The 26,605-nt window shown below is 51.2% G+C and overlaps 2 protein-coding genes across 4 annotated transcripts in view; both read left to right on the forward strand.

Annotated features, from left to right (window-relative positions):
- The window catches only part of STRN4 (striatin 4), a 28,302-nt gene extending 25,752 nt beyond the window's left edge, over positions 1-2,550 (forward strand). Inside the window, exon 18 of the transcript XR_002646264.3 lies at positions 2,439-2,550. The gene's annotated coding sequence lies outside the window, so the exon portion shown is untranslated. The remainder of the gene's footprint in view (positions 1-2,438) is intronic.
- Positions 2,551-2,560: 10 nt separating this feature from the next.
- Positions 2,561-26,605, forward strand: part of PRKD2 (protein kinase D2) — a 31,674-nt gene continuing 7,629 nt past the window's right edge. The window contains exons 1-15 of one of the 3 annotated variants that reach the window (XM_089902668.1): positions 2,561-2,629; positions 3,098-3,517; positions 5,720-5,858; positions 9,203-9,334; positions 12,428-12,582; positions 12,697-12,919; positions 14,582-14,659; positions 14,735-14,888; positions 17,484-17,601; positions 17,903-17,980; positions 19,401-19,659; positions 21,132-21,184; positions 21,330-21,402; positions 21,871-21,977; positions 22,852-23,013. In XM_089902668.1, the coding sequence (XP_089758794.1) occupies positions 3,278-3,517; positions 5,720-5,858; positions 9,203-9,334; positions 12,428-12,582; positions 12,697-12,919; positions 14,582-14,659; positions 14,735-14,888; positions 17,484-17,601; positions 17,903-17,980; positions 19,401-19,659; positions 21,132-21,184; positions 21,330-21,402; positions 21,871-21,977; positions 22,852-23,013 (1,971 nt within the window). In that variant the 5' untranslated portion in view covers positions 2,561-2,629; positions 3,098-3,277. The other 2 variants (XM_022585282.3, XM_089902669.1) reach the window with 2 other exon arrangements.

Here is a 26,605-nt window from a genome sequence, read left to right on the forward strand (position 1 = left end):
TGGAGTAAGATGGGCGGCGGTGCTGACTACTGAGGGGACCGGGGACTCGCGGGGAGGAGTAACTGGCTCTGCCAGGGGTGGGTGGAGCTTGGCGAGGGGATGTGATGGGTTGGGGTTTCGTGGTAGGGCGGGGGTGCAGAGAGGGGCCCAGATCTTGGGTGGGGTGTGGGTGGTGGGACGGAAGTGGGGGCAAGGACCGAATCTCCCTGTGCCCCTCCTCTCTGTCCCTAAGCGCTCCCTCCCCAGGGGCTACAGCAGAGCCCTGACGAGCAGATGAAACAGTGTGACGGTTCAGCTCCTCATCCCCCCTGCCCCCTGTGTGATGGTTGGTAGTGAGGCCAAAGTGCTAATCCAGAGTACTGAACGCCCCCCTTCTCTCCCTGCCCCACGCCTGGGCCTACATGGAGTGGGAAGGAAGGGAGACCCTGGGACGTGCCATTCCCTTCTCCCTTCTCTGCGGTGGCTGAATCACAGTAATCGGCTGTGCCCTCGGAGCTCTTCACGTGCCATTTCACTAGGTCCCCACAACCTCAAAAAGGGGAGCGGAGCATTATGCACACGTTACAAAGGACGAGAGATGGAGGCGGGGGCTCGAGGAGCTTGCTCAGGGCCCAGCAGGATACGAATCAGAATTTGTATCCAGTCCCTTGTGACTCCCTCTGCTTGCTATGAGGGCTCTTTGCCTACCAGCCAGGGGTCCTTGGGCAAGTCCTGGCACCTCCCTGGGCCTCAGCCTCCCCTGTAAAGTGAGCCTTTCAGTAGTGCCCACCTCCTGGCTTATCAAGGGCTGCACCCCAGTGCCCAGAACAGGGCCTGGCTCCTGTCAGGGCCCCATGAACACTTGAGGAAGGAGGAAGGCCTGAGAAGTGCACACTCATGTTAGGATTTCACCATGGTGGTCGTCTGCTGGTCTGGACAAAGGGCACAGGTGGGCAGATGGCCATCAGGTGAGGCTGACAGGAGCCCAGCTATGGGTACCATGTGGCCTCATTGCCCCCTCATCCCTCTGGGCTCTGTGCAGCTTCCCCAGGTGGTGGTTTAGGGTTTCGCTCCAGCCTCAGACTTCCTTCCCCAGCCCCAGCCAGCCCCCGGATGTGGTGACAGATTTGCTACTGTGCCGACCTCAGCTACCCCCAACAGCCCTTTACCAGGAATGTGGGCTCATCGTGAGTTCCTCATCCCCCCTACCCAGTCCTGCTGGTCGGGAGTCTAGGCGGCGGTGGCCCATCTCTATTGGGATGCCTCTGGGGCTCAGCCAGGCCTTGGCCCCTCAGTGAAGCCAGTGGGTGGTAGCTACTCGCTTGGCAATCTTGGACAAGTCATTTTGCCTCTCTGAGGGTTCAGCTTCCTGTATGTAAACTAAATGGTAGCCACTCATTATTAGCTAGGGAGGAGAAATCAAGTCGGAATTGGTCCTGGAAGAGGTGTTTTATGACAGGCCTGGCACATATTAGGGCCTCAATCCATACTTGCTGAAAGACTAAATGAACAAACCCACCCACAAACACCTGAGTGCCTGAGATGCCCACCTCTTTATCTCAGCGCATTATAGCCACAGTCACCATTACTGAGCTTCTGCTGTGTTGTAGGCACCCTTAAACCATCTCATTAATCCCCACAAAGACCCTCTGGGGTCAGTCCTATTATTGTCCCATCTAAAAGACAGAGAAACAGGCTCAGAGGGGGGAGGTCACCAACCTAAAGTCACACAGAGACAGACATGTGCACACTTCCCCAGGAGAACTATGTGCTCTCCATCTATGAAGTGGTGTGGATGTGTGGTCCTCCCTGGTCGCTATGGTCCTTCCAGGCACCCCCAGGCTTTTCTTTGGCTCTTCACCCTCCTAAACACTGGGGTGGAGTGGGGAGCTGATGGAAGGAAACTACACCCCTTCTCCACCTGCCCTGTGCCTGACACTCTCCGCGCGCGGGTAACCCAGCCCTGGCCCCTGCAGTTTGCTCCTGGCACTTTGGCCAAGGTCGCTGGAGACAGACCTGAGGCAAGGACCTCTGCCCATCTGGAGGTCTCTCGGTCTTCCCACCTGTGTAATGGGCTCGGGAGTGGGGGGAGGGGGCGGGCGTGGTGACGCCCTGGGAAGAGGCAGGCCCGGCCCGGAGAGCGGGCCAGACCTGACACCGCCTCCCACCCTTTCCCCAGCGGTGGGCGCCGGATGCAGGCCCGGCGAGACGGCCCCCTTCCTTAAAGGGCCAGACGCCTCCTCAGCCCCGGCCTCGCGACCTGTGGTGGGAGTGAGGGTGGCTTGCCCCTCCCTCTCCAGCTCAGGGAAAAGTCAGTTTTCCAGACTTGGGTGTGAGGTGGGAAGGAATCAGTCTCGCCTCCCTTCCCCGCATCTCCCACCCCAGGTCCCCAGACCCGGGAGCGGGAGGTGCCGCCCCAACCCGGACGCGCTAAGCCCGCCCTCCTCTTCCGCCCGCAGGCCCTCGTCAGGCTCCGCCCTCTCGACGTCACCGAGGCCGGCACCGATTGGCCGACTGAACTGTCACTCCGGACACTTCCTCCTGGGCCGCAGCCGCCGAATTAAACTTTGGAGTGGGAAAAAGAGCCACCGGCGCCCGGCGCCGGACGACCCTCCCTTCCCTCCCACCCCCCGCCACCCCACTGCCGCCGGTAACACCCCCTTCTCCGCGGCCCCCGACCGAATTTTTCTCCAACTTCCGAGACCCGTGAGATTCCCGCCTTAGCACCCCAGCCCTCGGAATCCCTCTGCCCATTCCCAGGCCCGCCGTCGGATCCCTGGGATCCATTCGATCCCCGACTCAGAGACTCCTGCTCTCCACCCCAAGATCTGGTGAATCCCTCGAGCTCCCTTCTTATATGGATCCTCTTCTTACAGCCACTGGATTCTTGGCCCCACCTGCTCCTTTTCCAATCCCTTCTTTCTTCAGGGAGCCTTTGGATCCTGGGCTCTTCTGATCCCTGTGACCCCGGCCTACTAGATTTTCTTTTTTGATTTCTTGGAATTTCCCAATCGCTGGGCCGCCCAAACCATTAGATTTCTCCTTTCTGATCGTCTGTGATCCCTTAATCTCCGGGCGGGCGTCTGATCCACGAGATTCCTTTTCTCTAACTTCCCAGGGTCCCACCTCCTCGAGTTCCCTCAACCTGCCAGGATTCTCTTCTCGGATCCCCGGGATCCCCGCGCTCCTACCACCAGCTAACAAGATACCTCGGATCCAGGGACCTGAGCCTCCCTGCTCAGGCTCCTGCAGCCGGATCCCGGGTGGGCGCCGGGCGGCGGGTCCCGGGCCTCGCCCTATGGCCACCGCACCCTCCCATACCGCCGGGCTCCCGGGCTCTCCCGGGCCGGGGTCTCCTCCGCCCTCTGGCAGCTTGGAACTTCAGGCTCCGCCACCGCTGCTGCCCCATGTCCCGGCGCCGGGCTCGGGGGTGTCCTTCCACATCCAGATCGGGCTGACCCGCGAGTTCGTGCTGTTGCCCACCGCCTCCGAGCTGGCCCACGTGAAGCAGCTGGCTTGCTCCATCGTTGACCAGAAGGTGAGGGCACAGGGTTCCCCTCATCTAGCTTGAGGAGAGGTCTGGAAGAGTGGGGAGGTGCTGGCAGAGGCGATCTCCAGCCCAGTATATAAGGAAGAGGGAGAGAAGGGGGATAAGCCTTGGGGGACTGAGGGGTGGGGGTGGGGCATTGGCCCCCAGTTGCCTCCTCACCCCACCACTCCTTTGAGAGAGGCCTGGTCAGGGGTGGGGTGCCCCAGAGGCCTCCCCAAATTGCATGTCCCTGGATGTTGTTGTTTGCTGCAGACAGCATGGAGGAAGAGAGGGACGGGTGAGGTGTAGGAGCCGAGAGGAAGGGGCAGGTGGGAGCAGCAGATGTCGGGGGACCTCCCTGTCCAGGCCTATCCCCGGCCTCCCATTTGGTGGAAACAGTAGAAACTGAAGCCAGGCTGGCCGTGGCGATCAAGTGACATGTGTGGGTGCGGGTGCCCGCAGTAGCTGCCAGGGGCAAGTGAGGTCTCAGAGTCCAATCTCTGCCCTCCCCCAGGCTTGAGCGTGTGTGGAGGGGCAGGTGCGCCTCTTCACAGTCCAGAGGCTCTGAGGCGTCTGTCCCCTCTCCTGATCAGTGTCCCCCCCACCCCCCGGCTCTAATGCTAGTCTGTTAAAACGAACCTTCCCCAGTCCCACCCCACTCTTCGCTTTGGACACGAGGGTCACTGGGGTTGGGGCCTGGGGGAGCACGGCAAGGGGAAATCAGGTGGGACGCACTGCTTGGATTCTAGAATGTTAAAAGTTAGAATTTAAAAAAAAATTGGAATAGTGGGCTACTCTACTGTTGGAATTTTGGACTGTAAAAGTGTTAAAATGTTAGAATTCTAAATTGTTGGAATATGCAACTGCTAGGTAACTGAACTCCTCTGATATTAAAGTGTTCAAACATTAGAACCCGAGGTTGTTGAAATACTAAAACATTAAAATGTTGGAATATTTGATTCCATCGTTGTTAGACTCCTAGAGCATAAAAATGTTAGAATTCTGGAATGCTGGGTCGCTGAAATCCTTTCATGCTAAGATATTCAAATATTAGAATCCTAGTTTGGCAGATTCCTAGAACTTTAAAATATTAGACTACTACTAATCTAGGTTATTAAAATTCTAAAACTTATCATGATAATTTGTTGGAATCTAGAATGTATAATCCTATAATGTGAGCATGCTGGAATCCCAAAATACCTAAATTGTAGAATCTTCTTAGATTCCTGGGAATGAATTCTTTGGGCTGCAGACAAAACATTAGGAACTGGGCCAACTCCCCCATTTTACAGAAGAGGAAACTGAAGCTTAGAGAAAGCCCTCCAAGGCAGTCAGGACCCTGGCAGTCCTGGCCACCTGTGGACCCTCTCCCAGCAACAAGAACAGATAGAGCTTCCTTTGCCACCTACCCCAAACCCCAAAACTAGCAGGCCCAGCTCGCACACTCAGCCTGCTCCTTGGGAAAACAGGCTGGGGAGAGGGCGTGATTGTCCCCTGGGTGAAGCTCTTTATCCGATGCTCAAGTCCTCAGCCTACCCCCTCAGGCCTCACCGCAGTTTTATTTTCTGCCCCCCACCCCACCCTGTCCAGGTGTGGTAGGGCCCCTTTCCTTCCTTCCAGTGGCTCCACCTGGGCGGTTTCACTTTCTGTTCTACCAGGTTTCATTTCCTGCCCCGCCTCCCCAAGCTAGGGACCGGGACACCTGGGTCCTTGAGGCATTGGGTGGGGGACACCGTGCCAGTTTCCAACTCCCTTGAGCCCTAGCCTTTCCACACCCCCCTCCCCCCCAAACTAGGAGTCCTAAATCCCCTCCTTCCAGATCGCCTAGCCCCAGTGCTGGGCCTGGAGCCAGGTAACAGGGACAACAATAGTTCCAGGAAGGAAGCTGAGGGTGAGGGGGAGCGGGAGGTGGTAGGGAGATAAGGGAAGGGGTGCTCACTCAGCCCTACCCCCCTCCATCTCCAGAAGATTCTAGGTGCCCACGCTCCCAGAGCCACTCTCTCAAACTCTGGCCAGCGCTCGCTCCCAGCACACCTGGGGCCCTGGCACCCTGCCCGGCTCAGCTCGAGCTGGGCTTGGGAGGGAGCGGGCAGGAAGCGAGGGGCTGCGGGGTCTCTGAGTTTCCGGGGGAAACAGCCGGCCCTGCCCTGGGAGGGTTCCAGACCGCTGCTTTGAGCTTTTCCGTCACCACCTCCTTCTCCCGCTCCTCAGTTCCCCGAGTGTGGCTTCTATGGCCTTTACGACAAGATCCTGCTCTTCAAACATGACCCCACGTCGGCCAACCTCCTGCAGTTGGTGCGCTCTGCCGGAGACATCCAGGAGGGCGACCTGGTGGAGGTGGTACTGTCGGGTGAGAGGCCGAGGCAGGCCTAGGGGCGGAGCCTCGAGCGGGGGCGGGGCATCGGGAGGAGGGGGAGGGGAGGTGGGCCCAGAAACTTAGTTCTTAAAGTTAGGGACCAGCGGTTCTAAGCCTTGGCTGCAAATTAGAATCACTGCGGGAGTTTTTACAAACCACCGCTACGGAATGGGTAGGTGTGGTGCCTGCACATTGTGGAATTCGCACCGCACTGAACATAAACCATCCACGGCAACGCGGATGAATCTCACACCTAATGCTGAGGGACAGAAGCTAGACATCAGACTACATATTGTATCATTCCATTTACGAAGCACAAAGACAATTACGCTATTTTGTTAGAAGCCAAGAGAGTGGGTACCTTTCTGGCAGCTGGAGTTGGGTGGGGGGGGCACAATGGTTTAAACTTCCATTTATCCATCAGGATGCTGGTGACATGGGCGTGTACAGTTTGACAATTCACTGAGCTGTGCATTTCTGATATGTCCTTTCCTAGACCTACGTTACACTTTGATGTAAAGTTAAAAATGTTTTGCTGCCTGTGCCTCCTCCCAATGAAATGCTAAATTAAATCAGACTCTGCAGCGTGAGATGAAACCCGGATACCTGTATTTTCAGCCAAAATCTAGTCCACCCACTGGCCATTCCCATTTGATGGGTGGGCAAGCTCTCAGCACTTAGAGGACTCTTTAGCCCTTGGTTCCTTCAGGAGGGTAGGGTAGGGGGGTAGGAGGTACCTTACTCATGGCTGTATGCCCTCCCCTGCCCCCCACCCCCACCCGGAGTACTGCAATGCTCCGTGAAATTTGTTGGATGGATGGATGGATGACAATTAGAAGTTTGGATTAACGGGACTTCCCTGGTGGCGCAGTGGTTAAGAATCCTCCTGCCAATGCAGGGGACACCGGTTCGATCCCTGGTCCGGGAAGATCCCACATGCCGCAGAGCAACTAAGCCCATGCGTCACAACTACTGAGCCTGCGCTCTAGAGCCCGCGAGCCATAACTACTGAGCCCACGTGCCGCAACTACTGAAACCTGGGTGCCTAGAGCCCGTGCTCCACAACAAGGAAACCACCGCAATGAGAAGCCCGCGCACCGCAACAAAGAGTAGCCCCCTCTTGCCGCAACTAGAGGAAGCCCACGCGCAGCAACGAAGGCCCAACGCAGCCAAAAAATAAATTATAAATAAATAAAGAGCATAAATCATTAAAAAAAGAAGAAGTTTGGATTTATGTCCCTCGTATAGGCTTGCCACCCTTGGATTTTTATCTTCATCCTGGTCTCTCCCCAAATCCAAGTCTTGTTCGTGCAGCTGTCTCCCTGACGCTTTTACTCGGCAGCTCCAGGCCTCTCAGATACAGCCTGTCCAAGACAGAAATCTTGATTTCGCCCTTCTAAACCTGCTCTTCCCACAGTATTCTCCAGCTTGGTGAAGGGTATCACCATTCACCCAGGTGCTCATGCCCCAAACTTTGGGCCATCCCTGGCTCCTCTTTTTCTCTCACCCCTTCACTTGGTCCATCCTCAAACCTACTGGTCTCACCCATCCTGAATCTATTTCTTTCCTCCCTCCACTGATCCAAGCCGCCATCACCTCCTGCCTAGACTATTGCAGTAGCACCTAAGTCAGCTCATGACACTCCACTGCTCAGAATCCTCCCCTTACTCTGCATTACCCTCGGAACAAAATGCAAACTCCTCAACGTGGCCTCAAGGCTGTCCATGACCTGGGCCCTGCCAATTCCCGAAATTCATCTCTTAACACTGTCCTTCTTACTTTCTTTGTTCCAACCATCTTGTCTGCCCTCTGTCCCTTGAAGAAATCAAGCTCCCTCCCACCTCAGGGCCTTTGCACTTGCTGTCCTTCTCCCCCACCCCCGACCCTGTCCTGTCTTCTCATAGCTAGCACCTTCTTGTTATTTGGATCTCAGCTTAAATGCCATTTCCTCATTGTCAGAAATATCCTTGTTTGTTTGTTTTATGTATCTTTTCCCTCTCCTCAAAAGAATGTCAGATCTCTGAGAGTGGTGAAACTCTCTTGTTCAGAGCTTTATCCTGCGTGTGTAAACAGTGCTTGGCACATAGAACAGAGTCCCCTCTCCACTGCATAATACTAAGAAAAATAGCTTAATATTAGACAGAAATTGGGGGGGATGGGGGTGGGGAGAGGAACAAGATTTAGTCCAAAAATGAAACTTTAAAATAATAGCTAACATTTATTGAGCATTTCCTCTGAGCCAGGTACTGTTTTAAGAGCTTTCCGGGAATTCCCTGATGGTTCAGTGGTTAAGACTCCGTGCTCTCACTGCTGAGGGCCCCGTTTCGATCCCTGGCCGGGGAACTAAAATCCCATAAGCCGCGTCGCGTGGCCAAAAAAAAAAAAAGCTTTCCGTATATTCATTTAACCCATAAAAAAGAACCATAGGGACTTCCCTGATGGTGCAGTGGTTAAGAATCCGCCTGCCAAAGCAGGGGACACGGGTTCGAGCCCTGGTCCGGGAAGATCCCACATGCTGCAGAGCAACTGAGCCCTCGAGCCACAACTGTTGAGCCCGCGGGCCTAAAGCCCTTCCTCCGCAAAAAGAGAAGTCACTGCAATGAGAAGCCCGCGCACTGCAACGAAGAGTAGCCCCCGCTCGCCGCAACTAGAGAAAGCCCGCGTGCAGCAATGAAGACCCAACTCAGCCAAAAATTAAAATAAATTAATTAGTTTTCAAAAATAGAAATAAAAAAAAGTGTAAGCGGAACATTCATCAAAATAAATTTTAAAAAAAAAGAACTGTAAGGCGATACTATTATGATACTGGGCGTGTTCTTCCCTAGACACCTGCATGGTCCAGACCCTTACCTTTTTCAGGTCTTTTATCTTTTTTTTTTTTTTTTTTTGGCAGGCGGATTCTTAACCACTGTGCCACCAGAGAAGCCCTATCTGTGTTTTTTTGATTAAAAAATTTTTAATTGTGATAAAATATATGCAACATAAAATTACCATCTTAACCATATTCAAAGTCTAGTGTTCAGTAGTGTTAATTACATTCACAATGTTGTGTAACCGACCTCCAGAACTGTTTTCATCTTGCAAAACTGGAAATCTGTGCCCATTAAACAATTCCCCATTCCCCCTCCCCTGTCCCTGGCATAGGCACACAGGTGTTTTGGCCAATGGTGGAGCTGGGATTTGAACCCAGGTCGAATGAAATGTAGGATGCGAGTAAATGATTGAAGGAAAGATCAAACATTGCAGTTGAGAGGGCTGTGTGAAACCTGGGAATGCGGAGGGTGAAATGGCCACCGCTGGTCCCGACTCAACCATCCGCCCCTCCCTGCTGCCTGCAGCTTCGGCCACCTTCGAGGACTTCCAGATCCGCCCGCACGCCCTCACGGTGCACTCCTACCGAGCGCCTGCCTTCTGCGACCACTGCGGAGAGATGCTCTTCGGCCTAGTGCGCCAGGGCCTCAAGTGTGAAGGTGAGAGGCGGAGGGGCTGGAGGCGGGGCCAGGAGGTAGGGTGTGGGCGTGAGGGCGGGGCCGGGATGGAGCTCAGGGCCAGGAGGTGGGGCCTAAGAGGTGGGGCTCGGAGGGAGAGGTGAGCGCCCAGAGGCAGGGCTTGGGGGAGGAACTGGAGGTGGGAGCAGGAGGCGGAGCTTGGGTGGAGGGCGGGGTCTGGGCGGGGCTCCATTTGGGGGTGGGGACTGGGAGGTGGAGCTCCGAGGGAGTGGTAAGGGGCAGAGCTTTGGGGGAGAACAGGGGTGATGGGGAAGAGGGCGGAGCCTATATCAGTCAGGGATCAACAGGAGAAACGGAGCCTGTAGGGAGGCATATGTTAAGGGATTTTTGGAAGGAATTGGCTTACAGGATTGTGGGCGCTGGCCACTCTGAAATCCGCAGGGCGGGTCGTCAGGGAGAACAGGCAGGAGATGAAGCTGCTCTCCAGCTCAGAAATCTCAGCTCGGCTCTTTAAGCCTTTCAACTGACTGAAACAGGCCCACCCAGATTAACTAGGATGATCTCCGTCACTTAAAGTCAACTGATTGTGGACTTGAATCACATCTCCAGATACCTTCGCAGCAACACGCAGATTATCGTTTGAATAACTGGGGATGTGACACATAAAGCTGACTATCAGAGTCCACCTGTTGGCAACTTGGCACTTCCGTCTGCTAGGGCTGTCCTAACAAAAGATCACGGGCTGGGTGGCGTAAACAAGATCTGGGTTCTGACAAGATATGGTTCCTGGTGAGGGCTCTCTTCCTAGGTTGCGGATGGCCACCATCTCCTCCTCTGCTCACATAGCACGTGGAGAGAGAGTGATTTTTCATGTCTCTTCCGTTTATAAGGACCCCAATCCCACCGATCAGGGCCCCATCCTTATGGCCTCATTTAACCTTAATTACCTCCTTAAAGGCCCCATCTCCAAATACAGTCACATTGAAGATTAGGGCTTCAACATATGAATTTGGGGAGAACACAAACATTCAGTCTATAACAGGCACCCATACACGTCTCCCTAAATCATACTTTAAAAAAATAAAGGAACACAGTGTGTTCCTTTGAGACAAGATGTCTCAAGGTTAAGCCCAAGTGTCAGGATCCGCAGGTTCACTGTTCCCGTCTTTGATGCTTCTGAGGGGGAATGCTGAGATCACGCCTCCCCTGCAGAGGAAGGCCGCACACCCGTCTTGGCTCTGCTCTACACACAGCAGATGAAGACCATCCATTATATGACGACGACCTGCATCTCCATTGTTGTTCAGTGTGCTCCACTATTAGAGGCGTATTCTCAGATGTTCCATTGCCTAAGGATCTCCAGCTTTGTGGCTATCATGCTCCTGTAGAAATCCGGAGTCCCTGATACCTTGTGTTCCAGATGACCCACAGCATCGACTAGGATTGTTATCATGCAGCCCTAAATATACTTGTGGAGGACTTCCCTGGTGGTCCAGTGGTTAAGACTTTGTGCTTCCACTGCAGGGGGTGCGGGTTCAATCCCTGGTCAGGGAACTAAGATCCCCACATGCCGCACGGCACGGAAAAAAAAAAAAGTTAAATATACTTGTGGCATTATTTAAGGACTCTAGGGATAATAGCTGTATCAGGCCTGCAAAACACCAATTTACTGCATTCAAAGCTGCTATCAATATTGCCATCGTCCACATGCCATATCCAACTCTTGAAGTCTTGGTTTATGTAACTGTTGTCATGGAGCAACCCTGGTATCACCAAGTTCTAATGGCCACTCTCCGAATGGACTTCATCGGCCCAGCATCACAGATGATGGTCCAAGTTCATAGGGTTCCAATACTTTATGCCTGTACTCTATGCCATTGACGCCTTCCTACGGGAGTTTGATTCTACCTTGATACTCATAATAGGAACCATAGATGAGATTCTGAAATTCCGTGAAGCATGTGAGTGATTAAAGGCCAAAACCGGGATATGGTTCCTGTGTGCAATTTGCCATCCTGAAACTCTCCTTGTAGCACCAACAGCAGTCCCCAATCTTGCCTCCGCAGCATGACGTTGTGCATTTGAGACAGTGCCTATGATGAGGAATTACTGTGCAGGAAAGTCTATGAGAGGCTGGCTGCCAGAAGACAATCTTCATAAAATGTCCGAAGGAAGCTTCCAAAGGCTGGAGGAACATTCTTTACTCCAGAAAGAGATCCTGGAATCATTTGGAATCACCAGAGATGTATGGAGAAGCGTTCAGGAAGTCCAGTAGGAAATGACAAGCTGAGCCTGACTCTTTCGTGGTCAAGGATTAAAAATAGAAAAGAAAAGAAAGAACAAAGTCACACTTCCACATGATATGATACAACCATCCTGAGTACAACTGAAAAATGCTCTCTTTCCCCATAAGACGATGTCCTTGTGTGATATTCCGTCTTCTCCTTTGATATCCCGTAACAAATATCACGGTATAAAGTTAATTATTATTAATATCTTATGTTAGATGATAAGGGGGTAGAAGAGGGAAGAAAACAAAAATATTTGGTGTATGCACATATTCATAACAAAGTAAGGAAGAAATACTATGACTGTCCTCACGGCTGCAACTGGTCACGTGGCTGTGGCTTCCTTCTCTTCCTTCTCCACTGCCTGGTCCATATTCCCTTTGCCCTCAGCCAGCACCTCACCTGCTCATGTATTTTGTCTGTTGGGGTGGCCCAAAACTTTATTCCTGTTTTTTTTTTTTTGTTTTTTTTTTTTTGCCTCACCGAGTGGCTTGTGGGATCTCAATTCCCCGACCAGAGATTATTGAACCCGCGCCCTAGGCAGTGAAAGCGCGGGGTCTTAACCACTGGACCGTCAGGGAGTTCCCCAAACCTTTATTCCTGAAGGCTCTCAGCCATTAGCAGTTCTGCCTGAATTGGGTTTTGTAGTTTTCCGCTGACGTTAATTACACTAGGAAGAGGCATCCTGAGGGACCTGCTGTGTTCCAGATCCTCAGAAAAGAAGAAGGTGGCGAAGGGGGGGGAGGGGCGCGTGGTGGTGGGAGCTGAGCTTTAGTGCCCAGGTCAGGTGGAGGCTATGTCTCTGACCGTCGGGCGCCCCACACAGGCTGCGGACTGAACTACCACAAACGCTGCGCCTTCAGCATCCCCAACAACTGCAGTGGGGCCCGCAAGCGACGCCTATCGTCCACGTCTCTGGCCAGTGGCCATTCGGTGCGCCTCGGCACCTCTGAGTCCCTGCTCAGCATGGCTGATGAGCTGGTGAGCAGCTGGGGGAGTGGGGAGGGGTGGGGAGGGGTGGTGGTTGGGGGTTGATGAGGTCCAGGCGCAGGGACGATGCGCTGAGGTGTCCCTTTCCACCTTGCCATCTGATAGAGCCGTAGCACCACCGAGCTCATCCCTCGCCGCCCCCCGTCCTCGTCCTCCTCATCTTCTGTCTCATCCTACACCGGTCGCCCGATCGAGCTGGACAAGATGCTGCTGTCCAAGGTCAAGGTGCCACACACCTTCCTCATCCACAGCTACACGCGGCCCACCGTCTGCCAGGCTTGCAAGAAACTGCTCAAGGGCCTCTTTCGCCAGGGCCTGCAGTGCAAAGGTCAGCGGGGGCCCCCCACGTTGGGGGGTGGCGAGGGACAGAGTCAGAACACCCCCCATCACACAGACACACTGAGGCTTAGGATCTCAGCTGGGCTTGTGGCAGGAAACAAAAATCTCTGTTCTGATCCCTAGAAGCACAGGGCCTTGGAAAGGGAGTGCCCTGAATCCTGAAGTTCTAGAACCTTTGGAATTCTGGAATCCTAGAACCTCAGTCATTAGAAACTTGGAATCCTAGCACCTAAGAAATCTAGATTCATATGATACTTAGCATGGAATTCTAAAACCTTAGAACTTGAGAATTCTTGAATCAGAGAACCTTAGAAACATAAGTTTCAAGAATTCTAGATCATAGGATTCAGCAAAAAGAATCATAGAACTTTAGACTCATAAATATTAGAACTATCAAATTATAGATTCGCAGAATGTTAGAACATTAAAACCATAGGAATTGAGAAGAACAGAAACCTAGAAGCAAAACATTTGAGTCTTAGAAGTCTAGAATCATATAGCCTTGGAACCATCAAATTCTGGAGTCCTAGAAATCTAAGATCCCAGAACTTTGAATGATCAAATTCTGAAATACCAGAAGTCTAGATCCATAAAAAGGTTAGAGCCATCCAATTCTAGAATTCATCAGAACAATCAAATTCTAGAATCTTAGATGTCTACAGCTAAAGAACCATAGAAACATTAAGTTCTAGATTCCTGGGTGTACAGAACCCAAGAACTTTGGAACTATCAGATTCTACAGGCTTAGAAGTCTAGAATCATAGAAATGTAGAGTCACCGAATTCTAGAGTTTAGATACATAAAACTTAAAACCTCAGACATCAAAGAATCTTAGCAGTCTAGAACTGTAGAAGCACAGATGTATAGAGTTCTAGAAACTTGGACATCAAAGAATCTTAGCAGTCTAGAACTGTAGAACTGTAGAAGCATAGATGTGTAGAATTCTAGAAACTTGGACATCAAACTCTGCAGTCTTAGAAATCTAGAATCATAAGGACCTTAGCAAAATAAGTTTTCATAGAATTCCAGGATTTTTGATGTATAGCAGCCCAGAACCTCGGAGTCTTCAAACTTCTCAACCAAACAATGGTTCTCAACCAAGGACAGTTTTGCCCAAGGGGGGATGTTTGGCAATGTCTGGAAACATTTTTGTTTGTCATATGGGGCCGGTGCTACTGGCATCAGATGGGTAGAGATCAGGGATGCTGCTAAAAATCCTATGATGTTCAGAACAACCTGCCACAACAAGGAATTTTCCAGCCCAAAATGTTCATAGTGCCAAAGGTTGAGAAACCCCGCCCTCAAAAGCCTGAAGTCTAGAATCATAGAATGTTACATGCGATTAAACTCTATAATTGTAGAAATCTAGGGTGACGGATATCTACACTGTTAGAACTTTAGACCCTTAGAGTGCTAGGGCTATCAAGCCACGGACACTTCATCTGGCCCTGTTCTATTTAATCAAGCCTCTCCATAGTTGGGGACTGTGGCTTAAAGGAGGGATGACCAGGGAAGGGTCATTTAGCTTTCCTGCCCCAAAAAGCAATAGCAAACTCTTTTGAGACTGGGGGCTAGGGGTCAAGGGTCAACCCTTAGAGGTGACCTCTCTTCCCCCTCCCACCCGACCCCATGTTCCCTGTCCTCCTACCAGATTGCAAGTTCAACTGTCACAAACGCTGCGCCACCCGAGTCCCTAATGACTGTTTGGGGGAGGCACTCATCAACGGAGGTAAGAGGCTGGGGGCTGAGAGGGAAAGGGCAGCAGGACTGTGTGGAGGTCCCTCTGATGCCCCTGTCCTCCCAGATGTGCCGATGGAGGAGGCCACTGATTTCAGCGAGGCTGACAAGAGCTCCCTCATGGATGAGTCAGATGACTCGGGTTTCGTCCCGGGCTCCCACTCAGAAAATGCTCTCCATGCCAGCGAGGAGGAGGAAGGCGAGGGAGGCAAGGCCCAGAGGTACCCAGGGCCCTCTCCAGCGAAGGCCGTTCTCCGTCCCTACAGTGGGTTGACATCACCCCATTCTTATAAATTTCCCAGGTTCCTGAGGCGAACTTTTTCAAGCATCCGAACTTTATTTTTTTAACCTAACCTTTTTTCCTGATTTACATTTTTAACAAGTTTTAATGGAAGCCTATTTTAACTTAAATTGTTTTTCTTTTATTGGAACTGGTAATACAGTCACTCAAAACGTATATAGTCAACCCCTCCCACTTCCCTGCCTCTCAGCTGCCCAGCCCCTCTGCCCAGAGGATGCCACTGGGATTAGGTTCTGGTGGGTCCTTCCAGAAACAGTCCATATGGCAAAGTGACAGTACAAAGAGTGAGTGAGAATATGGACTCTGGAACCAGACTGCTGTATGGCCTTAGGCAAGAGATTAACCTCTCTGGGCCTCAGTTTTCTCATCAGTAAAATGGGGATAAAGTAGTACCTACTGTATAAGGTTGTTGCGAGAATGAAATGAATTAATGTAAATCAAGTATGTAAAACAGTACCTGGTATACAGTGTTAGTTTAACTCTTATCCCAGAGCCCTAAATCTTAAAAAGGAAGGGAAAATATCCATTTTCTTTCAACCATTTTGGCCTTAGATTGATTTGTATGGCCTTAAACAAGTCCCTTCTCCTTTTGGTGCCTCAGTCTTCCCATCTGTAAAATGGGGAAAGGAAAATATCCCCAACGAACTGACAAGCAGTGGCTTTCTTCTGGCATGGAAGCTCTGAAAAATAATAACTTTTACTTAATTACACATTTTAAATTAGAAATGGAATTAATCTTCAGCTTCACTAGAATGTGAGTTCAAGTGCTCGAGGGCAAGGATATTTATCCGCCTCCCAAGTGCCTAGGACAAGGCCTGGCTTCCTCCATGGATGACTGTTTATTGAGGTGGCAGGAAAGCAGCAGGGCTAAAAGCACAGGGTACTGGAGGCTGAGAGATGGATCCCAGCTCCATCACTTAAACTGCTGGTCCTTTCTCTGCCTGCCTCAGTTTCCTCCTGGGGACTGGGGACGTGCCTTACAGATTGTGCAAATTCTATTTGATCATGCAGGGAAAGTGCTTGCCAGGTTATAAGTGCTCAGAAAATGGAAAAGGAGTTCTCCCTAGTATTTGAATCTTGAATCTCTAAAGTGGGAAGGGTGAGAGATGATCCATTTGGAGGTATGAGAAGAAAATATTTGCATTTCCATTTCTCTATTTTTAATCTCATCCTTTGAACCTTTTCACTTTTTTTCATATGTTTTAGAAAAAAAATTTTTTAATTGAAGTATGGTTGATTTACAGTGTTGTGTTAGTTTCAAGTGTACAGCAAAGTGATTCAGTATATATATATATATATATATATATATAGAGAGAGAGAGAGAGAGAGAGAGAGAGAGAGGGAATAATATATGTATTCTTTTTCAGATTCTTTTCCGTTATAGGTTATTATAAGATACTGATAACTGCTATCAAAAATAAAATTAAGAAGGAAATGAGAGGGGATAGAAAATGGGGACATGCTATCTTACTTAGGGTCGTTAAAGGGGTCCTCTGTGAGGAAATGTTGTAGCTTTAAAGAGATCTGAGGGAGGGGAGGGAAGGAGTGGTGTGGAAGATATCTGGGGGAAGAGGCTACCAAGCAGAGGGAACAGCAAGTGCAAAGGCCCTGAGGTAGAATCAAGAATGTTGCAGGAGTAGCAAGGAACCTGGGATGGCTGAAGCAGGGAGGGTGATGATAAGGGGAGGGGAAGTGAAGCCAGAGGGGGGACGGGTATTCAGGCCACAGTGGTCACTGAGAGTTTCTTACTAGTGCCACCCGGCCCTAGCCACCTGGAACCTCAGAATCCCTTTCTCCCAGGTCTTTCCTGGGAGTGTTTAGTAACAGAATCATAGGCTATCAGAGTTGGACCTTGAAGGACTTGGGAGGGGAGGGCTGTTGGGAGAGGCAGCCTATTTCACAGATGAGGAAACCGAGTCTCAGAGAGGCAAAGAGAAGTGGCCAAGGCCTCTCAAGTCCAGGTCTAGCGCAGGGATCAAGAGGATGTTGGTTCTGAAGTTGGGCAAGTCAATTTCTCTCAGCCTTCATTTCCTCACTGTCATAATAGCACGTGCACAGATGAGAGAAATGAGGCACAGAGAGGTTGAGTCACTTGCCCAATGTCACACAGCTGGCTCCACAATCAATGGGCTCAGTACTAATTAGCACTTATTGGAGGCCCACTGTGTGCCAAGTACTATGCTAAACTCCTAAGAAAGGCTTCACTTCTCACAGCAACCCCTTTGGGTGGAGAAACTGAGGCACGAAGTGGTTAGGTAATTTGCCAGGCAGCCTGGCTTCAGAAAGCAGCCTCTTAATGTGGGCTTCTCAAGAGTCCCCTTCCTCATTATGGGAAATCTGGAAACCACAAAGGAAAAAAGTGTGGCCAAAAAACCCCCTGGCTGCCCAGAGATGCACCCCCCCCCCCCCCCACCCCCGGCCCCGAACAGGCCCCTACCACCACCCGCCGCGGCCCCAGGCACTACTGCTATTTTCTGCTTGTAACCTCTCATCCCTTCCTCTCCCCCACCCTCAGTTCCCTGGGGTACATCCCCCTAATGAGGGTGGTGCAGTCAGTGCGACACACAACACGGAAATCCAGCACGACGCTACGTGAGGGTTGGGTGGTTCATTACAGCAACAAGGACACGCTGGTGAGTGGGTTGGGCGGGGTCAGGTGGGTGGGGCTAGAGTTGGGGAGAGCGGGGATTTGAGGGGGCGGAGCCGGTTGGGGTTTGGAGTGGGCGGGGTCATGCTGAAGGCTGAGATAGAATTAGAGGGGTGGCTATAGGGATGAAGGGGGAGGGACAGGATTTAGGGGAGGGGCGGGACTAAGGCAAGGTCAGGGGCGGGGCGGGGCTAGAATTAGGGGCGGGGGTTGGCTGGGATTAGAGTCAGAGCCCTAGCGGCATGTGGGGCAGACAACCTCAGTCTCTCAAGCACCTCTCCCAACAGAGGAAGCGGCACTATTGGCGCCTGGATTGCAAGTGCATCACGCTCTTCCAGAACAACACGACCAACAGATACTACAAGGTGGGCCTTCTGGCTCCCAGATCCCCCAGACCTCTCCTCTTTGTCCACTATCTTCTCCCCTCCTCTCCCAGTTGCTTCAGGCAAGCACCTGCGAATCACACTCTCTGCCCACCCCTGCTTGCCCGCTTCCATCCCATCAGCAAGTGTCGCCCACCTGGATGCCCTTCCCCGTGTTTGATCTCAGCTCCATCACTTTCCAGCTGGGGGATCCAAGCAAGTTACCTCACCTCTCTGCGCCCCACGTGTCTCACCTGTAAAAGGCCTCAAAGAATAGTCCTCGCCTCAGGGCTGATGCCAGAATTCAAAGAGATAATCTAGGTGGAGCAATTAGTTTAGGGCCAGGCGTGTGTTAAGCTCCGTTAAACTCCCAGTAACTATAAGTGTGTTATCATTATAGCTTTATAATTAATTTATTGAATTCTTTCTTTGTGTTCATTCATTGTGTGCCTCCCATGCCTGCGCTGCATTCCAGCCAGTCTCCTCCACGGTCCTTCTTCTGCCCTTGTCCTCAGTCTTTTCCCACGCAGCAGCCAGAGGAGTCCATTAAAACCATCACAAGCTTCCAATGGCTCCCACTGCCCTTGGAATAAAACCCAGACACCTCGCTGTTTACCTGCTCTGGAGCATCTTCCTTACGCTTCCCATGGCTGCTTCCTTCTTATCCTTCCCGTCTTCCTCAAGCCACTTTATCTAAAATACCATCCCCACCACAACGTCTCTGTCTCCTGGTTTTATTGGCTACATAAGTCTGTCTCTCTTTCTCACTCTTTCCTTCTTTTCTTCCTCCCTTCCTTTGTCTTTCAACACTTTTCAAAGCACACTCTTTTTCCTCCCCATAGACACTGCACCCTCTCTCCTCCCAGGGTCCCCTCTGCCTCCTTCCTGGTCTCCTATGTCAGTCCCATCCTCTCCCATCCACCCTCCACACACAGCCAGAGAGAACTACTCCCCACCTTGCACTAAACCCTTCTGTGGCTCCCCAAGGCCCTGGAGACAAAGCTCAGGCTCCTCCCTGTGGCCCATGAGGCCCATGAGGCCTGGCCCTAGCCTGATTTCATTTATTTATTTATTTATTTATTTATTTATTTTATTTTTATCCTTTATTAGTTCATCAAACATGGCATGCCTACTGTGTGCCAGGCACCATCCATGTAATGGGGATACGACATGTTTCTTGAACACAAGCCTTTTCTACCTCAGGGCCTTTGCACATGCTCCACCCACTCCTCCACCAGCTGGCCTCTTCTTACCTTTCCGATCTCTGCTTCAATGTAACTTCCACCAGGAGGCCTTTCCTGACCCCTCCATGCAAACCAGCCCCTTCTGCAATGACACTGGGTTCTGTGTGCTCATCTGAGTAAGTGGAGAGCCCCAGGGTCAGCCTGGAGCCCTCACGGGTGCTGGCTCTGTGTCCTGCCAGGAAATTCCACTGTCTGAAATCCTCGCCGTGGAGCCTGCCCAGAACTTCAGCCTTGTGCCACCAGGCACCAACCCACACTGCTTCGAGATTGTCACTGCCAACACCACCTACTTTGTGGGCGAAACCCCTGGCGGGGCCCCAGGGGGGCCCAGCGGGCAGGGGGCCGAGACTGCCCGGGGCTGGGAAACAGCCATCCGCCAGGCCCTGATGCCTGTCATCCTCCAGGATGCACCCAGTGCCCCAGGCCATGTGCCCCACAGTAAGTCCCCCACCCTGGGTCCCTGGGAGGATGGGTCTTGGAGGGCTTGGGTGGGATCCTGGAGAAGGGAAGAGCCAGGGAATGTCAGAGTGGAGAATGTGGCTTCTGGATTCAGCAGGCCTGGGTCTAAATCATTAAGCCCTAGACCTAACGCACAGCCTTGGGCACGTTACTTTCCCTTTCTGAGTCTTTTCCCAGGGGTGCCGACTCCACCAAACTGTGAGTTCAGACTTTTTGATTCATGCTCCTTCGTGCCTGGCCTGTGCTGGATAATGCTGGGGGCACCGCTATGACCAAGACAGCTCAGGACCTGCCTTCCTGGTCCAGTAGGGAAGACAGACCTGTTCCCAGACAGTGATGACTCAGAGTGGGCAGGGCTGGGATAGGGGAGCCAGAGGGCTGTGGGAGCTCAGAGGGGGTGACTAACCCAGCCTGGGTGTCCCGGAGGGCTTCCTGAAGGAGGCAACATCTGAGCTAAGACCTGGAAGTTGAAGAGGGGTGAAATGAAGGGAAAGGAAGTGGGAGATCCTTTCACGCAGAGGCAAAGGATGATCAGGGAGTCCCAGGTTCCCGCCTTATGGAGCTCATAGTCGAGGGTGAGTAACAGACATTCATCAAGTCATCCTGGATGAAAGACAAGTGGGACGTAGAACATGTGCTAAAGGAATCTGACATGGCCCCAGGAGTAACATTTGAGCTGAGACTGAGAGATGAGGAGGATTTAACTAAGTCCACAATGAGGGAAAGACCATTCCTGGCAGAGGAAACAGCAAATGCAAAGGCCCAGAGATAGGAGAGAACTTGCTGTATCGGAGGCCCAGCAAGGAGGCCAGCATGTCGGGAATACACACAAACTCTGCTTGTTTTAAGGGCCTCGGCCTTCCTCCTCAGGGCACTGGGGGCCCATGGCAGGGTTTTGAGCAGGCGAAGGATGGAGTCAGGTTTGTGCTTCAGCAAGATCCCTCTGGCTTCCTTATGGAGGGAGAATAGGAGAGGGCAGAACAGGGCAGGGAGACCAGGGAGGAGGCTGAGGGGCGAGGGCCAAATGTTCCTCAGGGAGGGGACAGATGTTCAAATGGCAGAAGGATCAAGACTTTGGAAATGTCTGACCTTGGTTGGATCAGTAGTGGGGCAAATGCAGGGGAAGATGCTGGAGTCAGTTTGGAGTTTCCCACTGAGCCTCAGTTTCCTCCTCTGTAAAATGGGATCATCGCTTGGTGCTGAGATCACAGAGTGAAATGCTCTGTGAACTCATTCATGGCCTCACTTTCTGAGCTCCTGTCTCATTTCCTCCTCTCACTGGCCCTAGGAGAGAGGTCTTTTTATGGTTTCCATTCTTCCAGAGGAGGAAACTGAGGTTCTTAGTGGACAAGTCAGTCAGTAGCCTGACTACTGGCTCCAGAGGGTGGAGTTATGGGTGAACGTGATCTTGAGCCTGGGGTCCCCTCACCTCCGCCTCCCCCTCTCCCCAGGACAAGCTTCTCTGAGCATCTCTGTGTCTAACAGCCAGATCCAAGAGAATGTGGTGAGACCCTGCCCGCATCCCACAGCCCCGAGGATGTGTTCCCCCTCCCACTCCCAAACAGCCTCCAAGCTCTCCCACCCTCCTAGTCTCCTTGACCTCCCCATCTCCATTTGCACCCCTGACCCTCCCTGTCCCCACCCTGCAGGACATTGCCACTGTCTACCAGATCTTCCCGGATGAGGTGCTGGGCTCGGGCCAGTTTGGAGTGGTCTATGGCGGTAAGGATGCCTCAAGAGCTGACCCAGAAAGGGGTCTTGAGCCCAGACCTTCCCTGTGATTGCCTGCATGCTCACCACTTTTTCTAGCTGATTAGAAACCTAGATCCTGGGGGCAGATGGTTGCAGGCTTGCCTTTTCTCACTGGGAAAGGCCAATGACTTTTCTCCCGTTATTAATAGGGAAGGTAAATTCTATGCTGATTGGCCACAGAGCTAGATGCTAGATTCTGATTGGTTATATATCTAGTTTCCCATGTTATAGATTCCCCTCCTCGGAGCTCTGTCTTTGCTTTCCACCTTTATTCCCAGGACCCCTCGCATCTCTCCTGGGAACCCCTCAGAGCCCCCATGATGGCCTTTCATCCACCTCTGCCCAATTCCGGCTGTGTCCCTCTGGTGGGGCCTTCCTCTTGCCAGGACTGGAAGGTCCTGCTCCCTTCATCCCCCATCTCCCCTACCCCCTGCCCAGGAAAGCACCGGAAGACAGGCCGGGACGTGGCAGTAAAGGTCATCGACAAACTGCGTTTCCCCACCAAACAGGAGAGCCAACTCCGGAACGAAGTAGCCATTCTGCAGGTGACCCCTGAGATCTGTGGTCCAACTCTGCCCCCCCTCCCCACCCAGGAAGGGCCTTCCCTTCCCACTTCCTCCTTTGCCCCCTTGCCACTTCCTCCAGTCTGGGGATAGTCAGGGAAGGCTTCCTAGCGGAGGCACCATGCATGTTGAGACTGAAGGGGTAGAGAAGGTATTCTGAGCAGAGGAACCAACCCGTGCAAAGGTCCAGAGGTGAGAGGGAACACGAAGTCTTCTAGGAACTAGAAGGAGTTCAAGGTTACTAGATGGTTTATGTGAAGAAAGGTGGTGGGTGGTGAGGCTGGGGGTCACACCCTATGGGCTTTCTCCTGAGGGTGCTGGGGAGCCATGGAAGGATTTTGAGCAAGGAAGGGACAGGGTCAGATGTGAACTTTTGAAAGATCCCTCTGGCTGCTATTGGAGGGTAGGGGGAAAAGGTGTGGGGCTGGAACCTGGACCCCAGAGAGGAGGCTGGGTGGGGACCTGGGTGGGAGAGATGGGGTTCAGCTAGGCAAGGGCTGGGGAAGGGAAGGAGGGCAGGGATTTAAAAGATACAGATGTACAAAGCTCCTTCCCATTTCTCCACGCTCCCCTTCTCTTGTTCCCACAACCCTGGACCTTCACCAGAATTTCATGATGTAAAGATCCTTCTGGACACTTGGTGGCGCTGGAGGGGTGGTTCTGTCTGGGGCTGTGGAAGCCCTTTCCCCTCCCCCAATGGCACCCCCAGGGAAGGAACAGCTGACCCTCCGGGGATATCTGTCTTGTTTGTCGCCTGCCTGCTCCTATGGCTTGCCCTCTAGGGTCTCAAGTTTGCGGGTGACCTGGGTTCTGACCCCCGCCCCCCCTCCCACCCCACCCACCCCACCCACCCTAGAGTCTGCGGCACCCGGGGATTGTCAACCTGGAGTGTATGTTCGAGACCCCGGAGAAGGTATTTGTGGTGATGGAGAAGCTGCACGGGGACATGCTGGAGATGATCCTCTCCAGCGAGAAGGGCCGGCTGCCTGAGCGCCTCACCAAGTTCCTCATCACCCAGGTGCGCCTGCCCCGCCCACTGCCCCGCCCAACGCCAGCCTCCCCGCCCAGGCTCCCCACCTGCCCTGCAAGACGCGCATGTGCCGTGTGCCCCCGAAGGGCAGGCAGACCTTGGGTGGGAGTCATAATAGCGAGTAATAGAAAACGTAATAATAGAGTAATAATAACAATCATAGAAAAAGTAATAGAGTGATACTTTTTAAATTATAATAGATTATAATAGAACAGTTAATAGAATAATAATAGAGTAATAACAATAGAAACATAATAGGATAATAAGTAGAAAATAATAGAGTAGTAATAATAACTATTATTATAGAAAAATAATAAATGATTATCATTTTATATTTTTTATTACTTTATATAATGAGTCAGGTTCACTGGGCCTGACTTTATTCATGAAGAAACAAGGAAGGGGAGAGAGGCCTTTCTCTGAGGAGCTCATTCATTCATTCATTTATTAAATGGTTCAACAAACACTGCCTGAACCACTGTGCCTGGCCATACTGGGCAGTGTGAGGACACAGCGGTGACCAAAATAGCCCCAGCCCTGGACAGTGATCCCCCAGAGTGGGCGGGGCTGGGAGGGGGGATGCTGATAATGAGGATGATAAATAATGTGGTCACTAAACTTTATTGAGCACTTACTCTATGCCAGGCACTGTTTTAGTTCATTTAATCTTCATAGCAACCTATGTGGTAGTGGTTATTATTACTCCCATTTTACTGAGGCTCAGGGACCTTATAAGTAACTTGCCCAGGGTCACACAGCTGGTGGGATTTAAACCTGGGAGCTGTGCTTTTACTGAGTAAAGTCAAACTAATTTGTGTTATTTGTGTGTGTGTGCACGTGCACAAGTGCATGCATTTTAATTGATTTCACATATATAACGCTACGTTGTTCTGCTTCTTACTTTCACTTTAACAGTGCTTCTGGAAGACTGTTCTATTTCAGTGTGTAGTTAGCAGAACTGCCTTTTTTTCTTAATTGCGCCCCATGACGGATATCACCAAATTCCCCAGTTGCTGAGCATGTAGTTGGTTTCACTATTCCACTACTGCAAACAACATCCTGTGAACATTTGTCTACAAACATCGACAGGTTCTGGTGGCAGAATTTCAATAGAATACATTTCGAAGAGTAGACTCCCGAGCCCAGGGAAATGTGCTTTAAATTTTTAAAAAAGATGTTGCCTGGTTATTCTCTAAAACCTCTTTCTTTTTTTTTAAATAAATTTATTTATTTTTGGCTGCGTTGGGTCTTCATTGCTGCGCGCAGGCTTCTCATTGCGGTGGCTTCTCTTGTTGCGGAGCTCTGGCTCTAGGCGCACGGGCTTCAGTAGTTGTGGCGAATGGGCTTAGTTGCACCGTGGCATAGAGGATCTTCCTGGACCAGGGATCGAACCCACGTTCCCTGCATTGGCAGGCAGATTCTTAACCACTGTGCCACCAGGGAAGTCCTCTAAAACCTCCTTCAATCTTTGTTCTCACCAACAAAGTTTGAGGGTGTCTATTTTCTCACTCCTGACTAACTCTGGATAATATAATCACCAGGCTTTTTGTTTGTTTGTTTGCCATGCTGCATGGCTTGCAGGATCTTAGTTCCCCAACCAGGGATTGAACCCAGGCCACAGCAGTAAAAACACCTAGTCCTAACCACTGGACAGCCAGGGAATTCCCAATATAATCACCAGTCTTTTTTTTTTTTTTTAATGTTATTTATTTATTTTTGGCTGCATTGGGTCTTCATTGCCGCGGGTGGGCTTTCTCTAGTTGTGGCGAGTGGGGGCTACTCTTCCTGGCGGTACGTGGGCTTATCATTGCAGTGGCTTCTCTTGTTGCTGAGCACGGGCTCTAGGTATGCAGGCGTCAGTTGTTGTGGCACGTGAGCTCAGTAGTTGTGGCTCGTGGGCTCTAGAGTGCAGGCCCAGTAGTTGTGGTGCACTGGCTTAGTTGCTCTGCGGCATGTGGGATCATCCTGGATCGGGGCTCGAACCCATGTCCCCTGCATTGGCAGGCAGACTCATAACCACTGTGCCACCAGGGAAGCCCAATCCCCAGTTTTAAAGGTGGAAAAATAATACTACATGTGGCTTCATTTGCTGGTTTAAAAATTATGGGTGAAGTTGAGCATATGTTCACATGTTTATTGGCCTGTGCTTTATGCACTCTTTGCCCATTTTTCAATTGGATTATTCTTATTGAATTGTAAGAGCTCTTTGTATATGAAGGACCCTGGATCTTTGCTGCTTGTGTTGTACCCATCTCTAAACCCAGTATTTCTTTTCCTCTTTATTTTGTTCATGGTTTACTTTCATTTTCTGGGTTTCACAGCCTTCCTAGAAGGATCTTCCCACCTGGCTGGTTCCACACCTGATTCTGGGACATGTTCTCTGTTGGTTGCAAAGTCCCCTGTGCTGGCTTCCTTTCTCCAGGCCCAGCACCCTTGTTCTCCCAAGCTGTGTGCCTTTGTCAGGCTGACTTGCAGGGTGGGGTTAGAAACCCACTGAGGCAGGCTCATCCAGACTTCAGGTGGGGAGAGGAAACGGCCTGCCTTCAGCAACTGAGGCAGTTTCTCTTTCTGGTCTTTCATCTCTTCCTCTCTTTTTGCCCGTGCTCTTCTCTCTCTTTCTCTTTCCCTTTGCAGATTTCTGCTTTTTGCCTCTTGCCTGCCCCACCCCAAGTCCTGTGCTAAGCCCTATACCTCATGAACTTATAGGCTTCACAACCACCTTTGAGGTAGGTATTACTATAATCCACATCTTACAGATGAGGAAACTGAGGTGGAGGGAGGTTCCTAGGTCTTGCCCAGGGTCACACAGCTACAAGGTCACATCGCTAGGTAGCAATCTGGCCAAGGTTTGAACCTGGGTCTGTCTAGCTTCCAATCTGCCCTTTCTGTTCACCACATTTACTAGGGGTTGGAAAAATAAAAAAACTGAAGATCTGTAGAAGAGAATGTCCATATACGTCTTTGGATCTCAGTCTCCCTGTCTGTAGAATGAGGAGCTTGGACCTCAGCAGTAGCTTTCAAATAGCATTTCCTTCTCGAAAATCATCCAGCAAAAACAATGAGAAAGTACAAATACTTCAGTTCTAAGACATAGATTACAACTTCATGCTTATATCACTCTGTACTTCCGGTGTATTTGGCATTTTGTTTGGGTTACCTAGAATCAAGGAAAATCATGGCTCCCACAGATTGATGGTAACAGTTTTTTGGTTTTGTTTTTTTTTAAGTCAGCTCACCTTGCCATCATAGAATACTCTTGAATTAATAGATACAGCAGGAAAAGTTTTATTTGAAACACTCACAGGAATATGTCTGCTAACAGACCACCACAAGAATAATAACTAAAAACAGCAACAATAATAATAGCTCACATGGAGTGCTTGCTCTCTGCCAGACACTGCCCTAAGCACTCTATATGCCTCAACTCACTTAAAGCTCACAGCAACCCATGAGGATGGGTACTGCTATTACTCCCATTTTACAGGTGAGAAAACTGAGACCCGGAGAGGTTAAGAGACTTGCCCTAGGCAACAGGCTAGTAAGTGTGGAGCCAGGTTTGCTACCTTAGTAGGCTGGCTCT

The sequence above is a fragment of the Delphinapterus leucas genome, chromosome 20, assembly GCF_059928025.1.
Source record: "Delphinapterus leucas isolate spDelLeu-1000000601 "Yukka" chromosome 20, BTC_Dleu_Yukka2, whole genome shotgun sequence".
In the NCBI taxonomy this organism is placed as follows: Eukaryota; Metazoa; Chordata; class Mammalia; order Artiodactyla; family Monodontidae; genus Delphinapterus; species Delphinapterus leucas.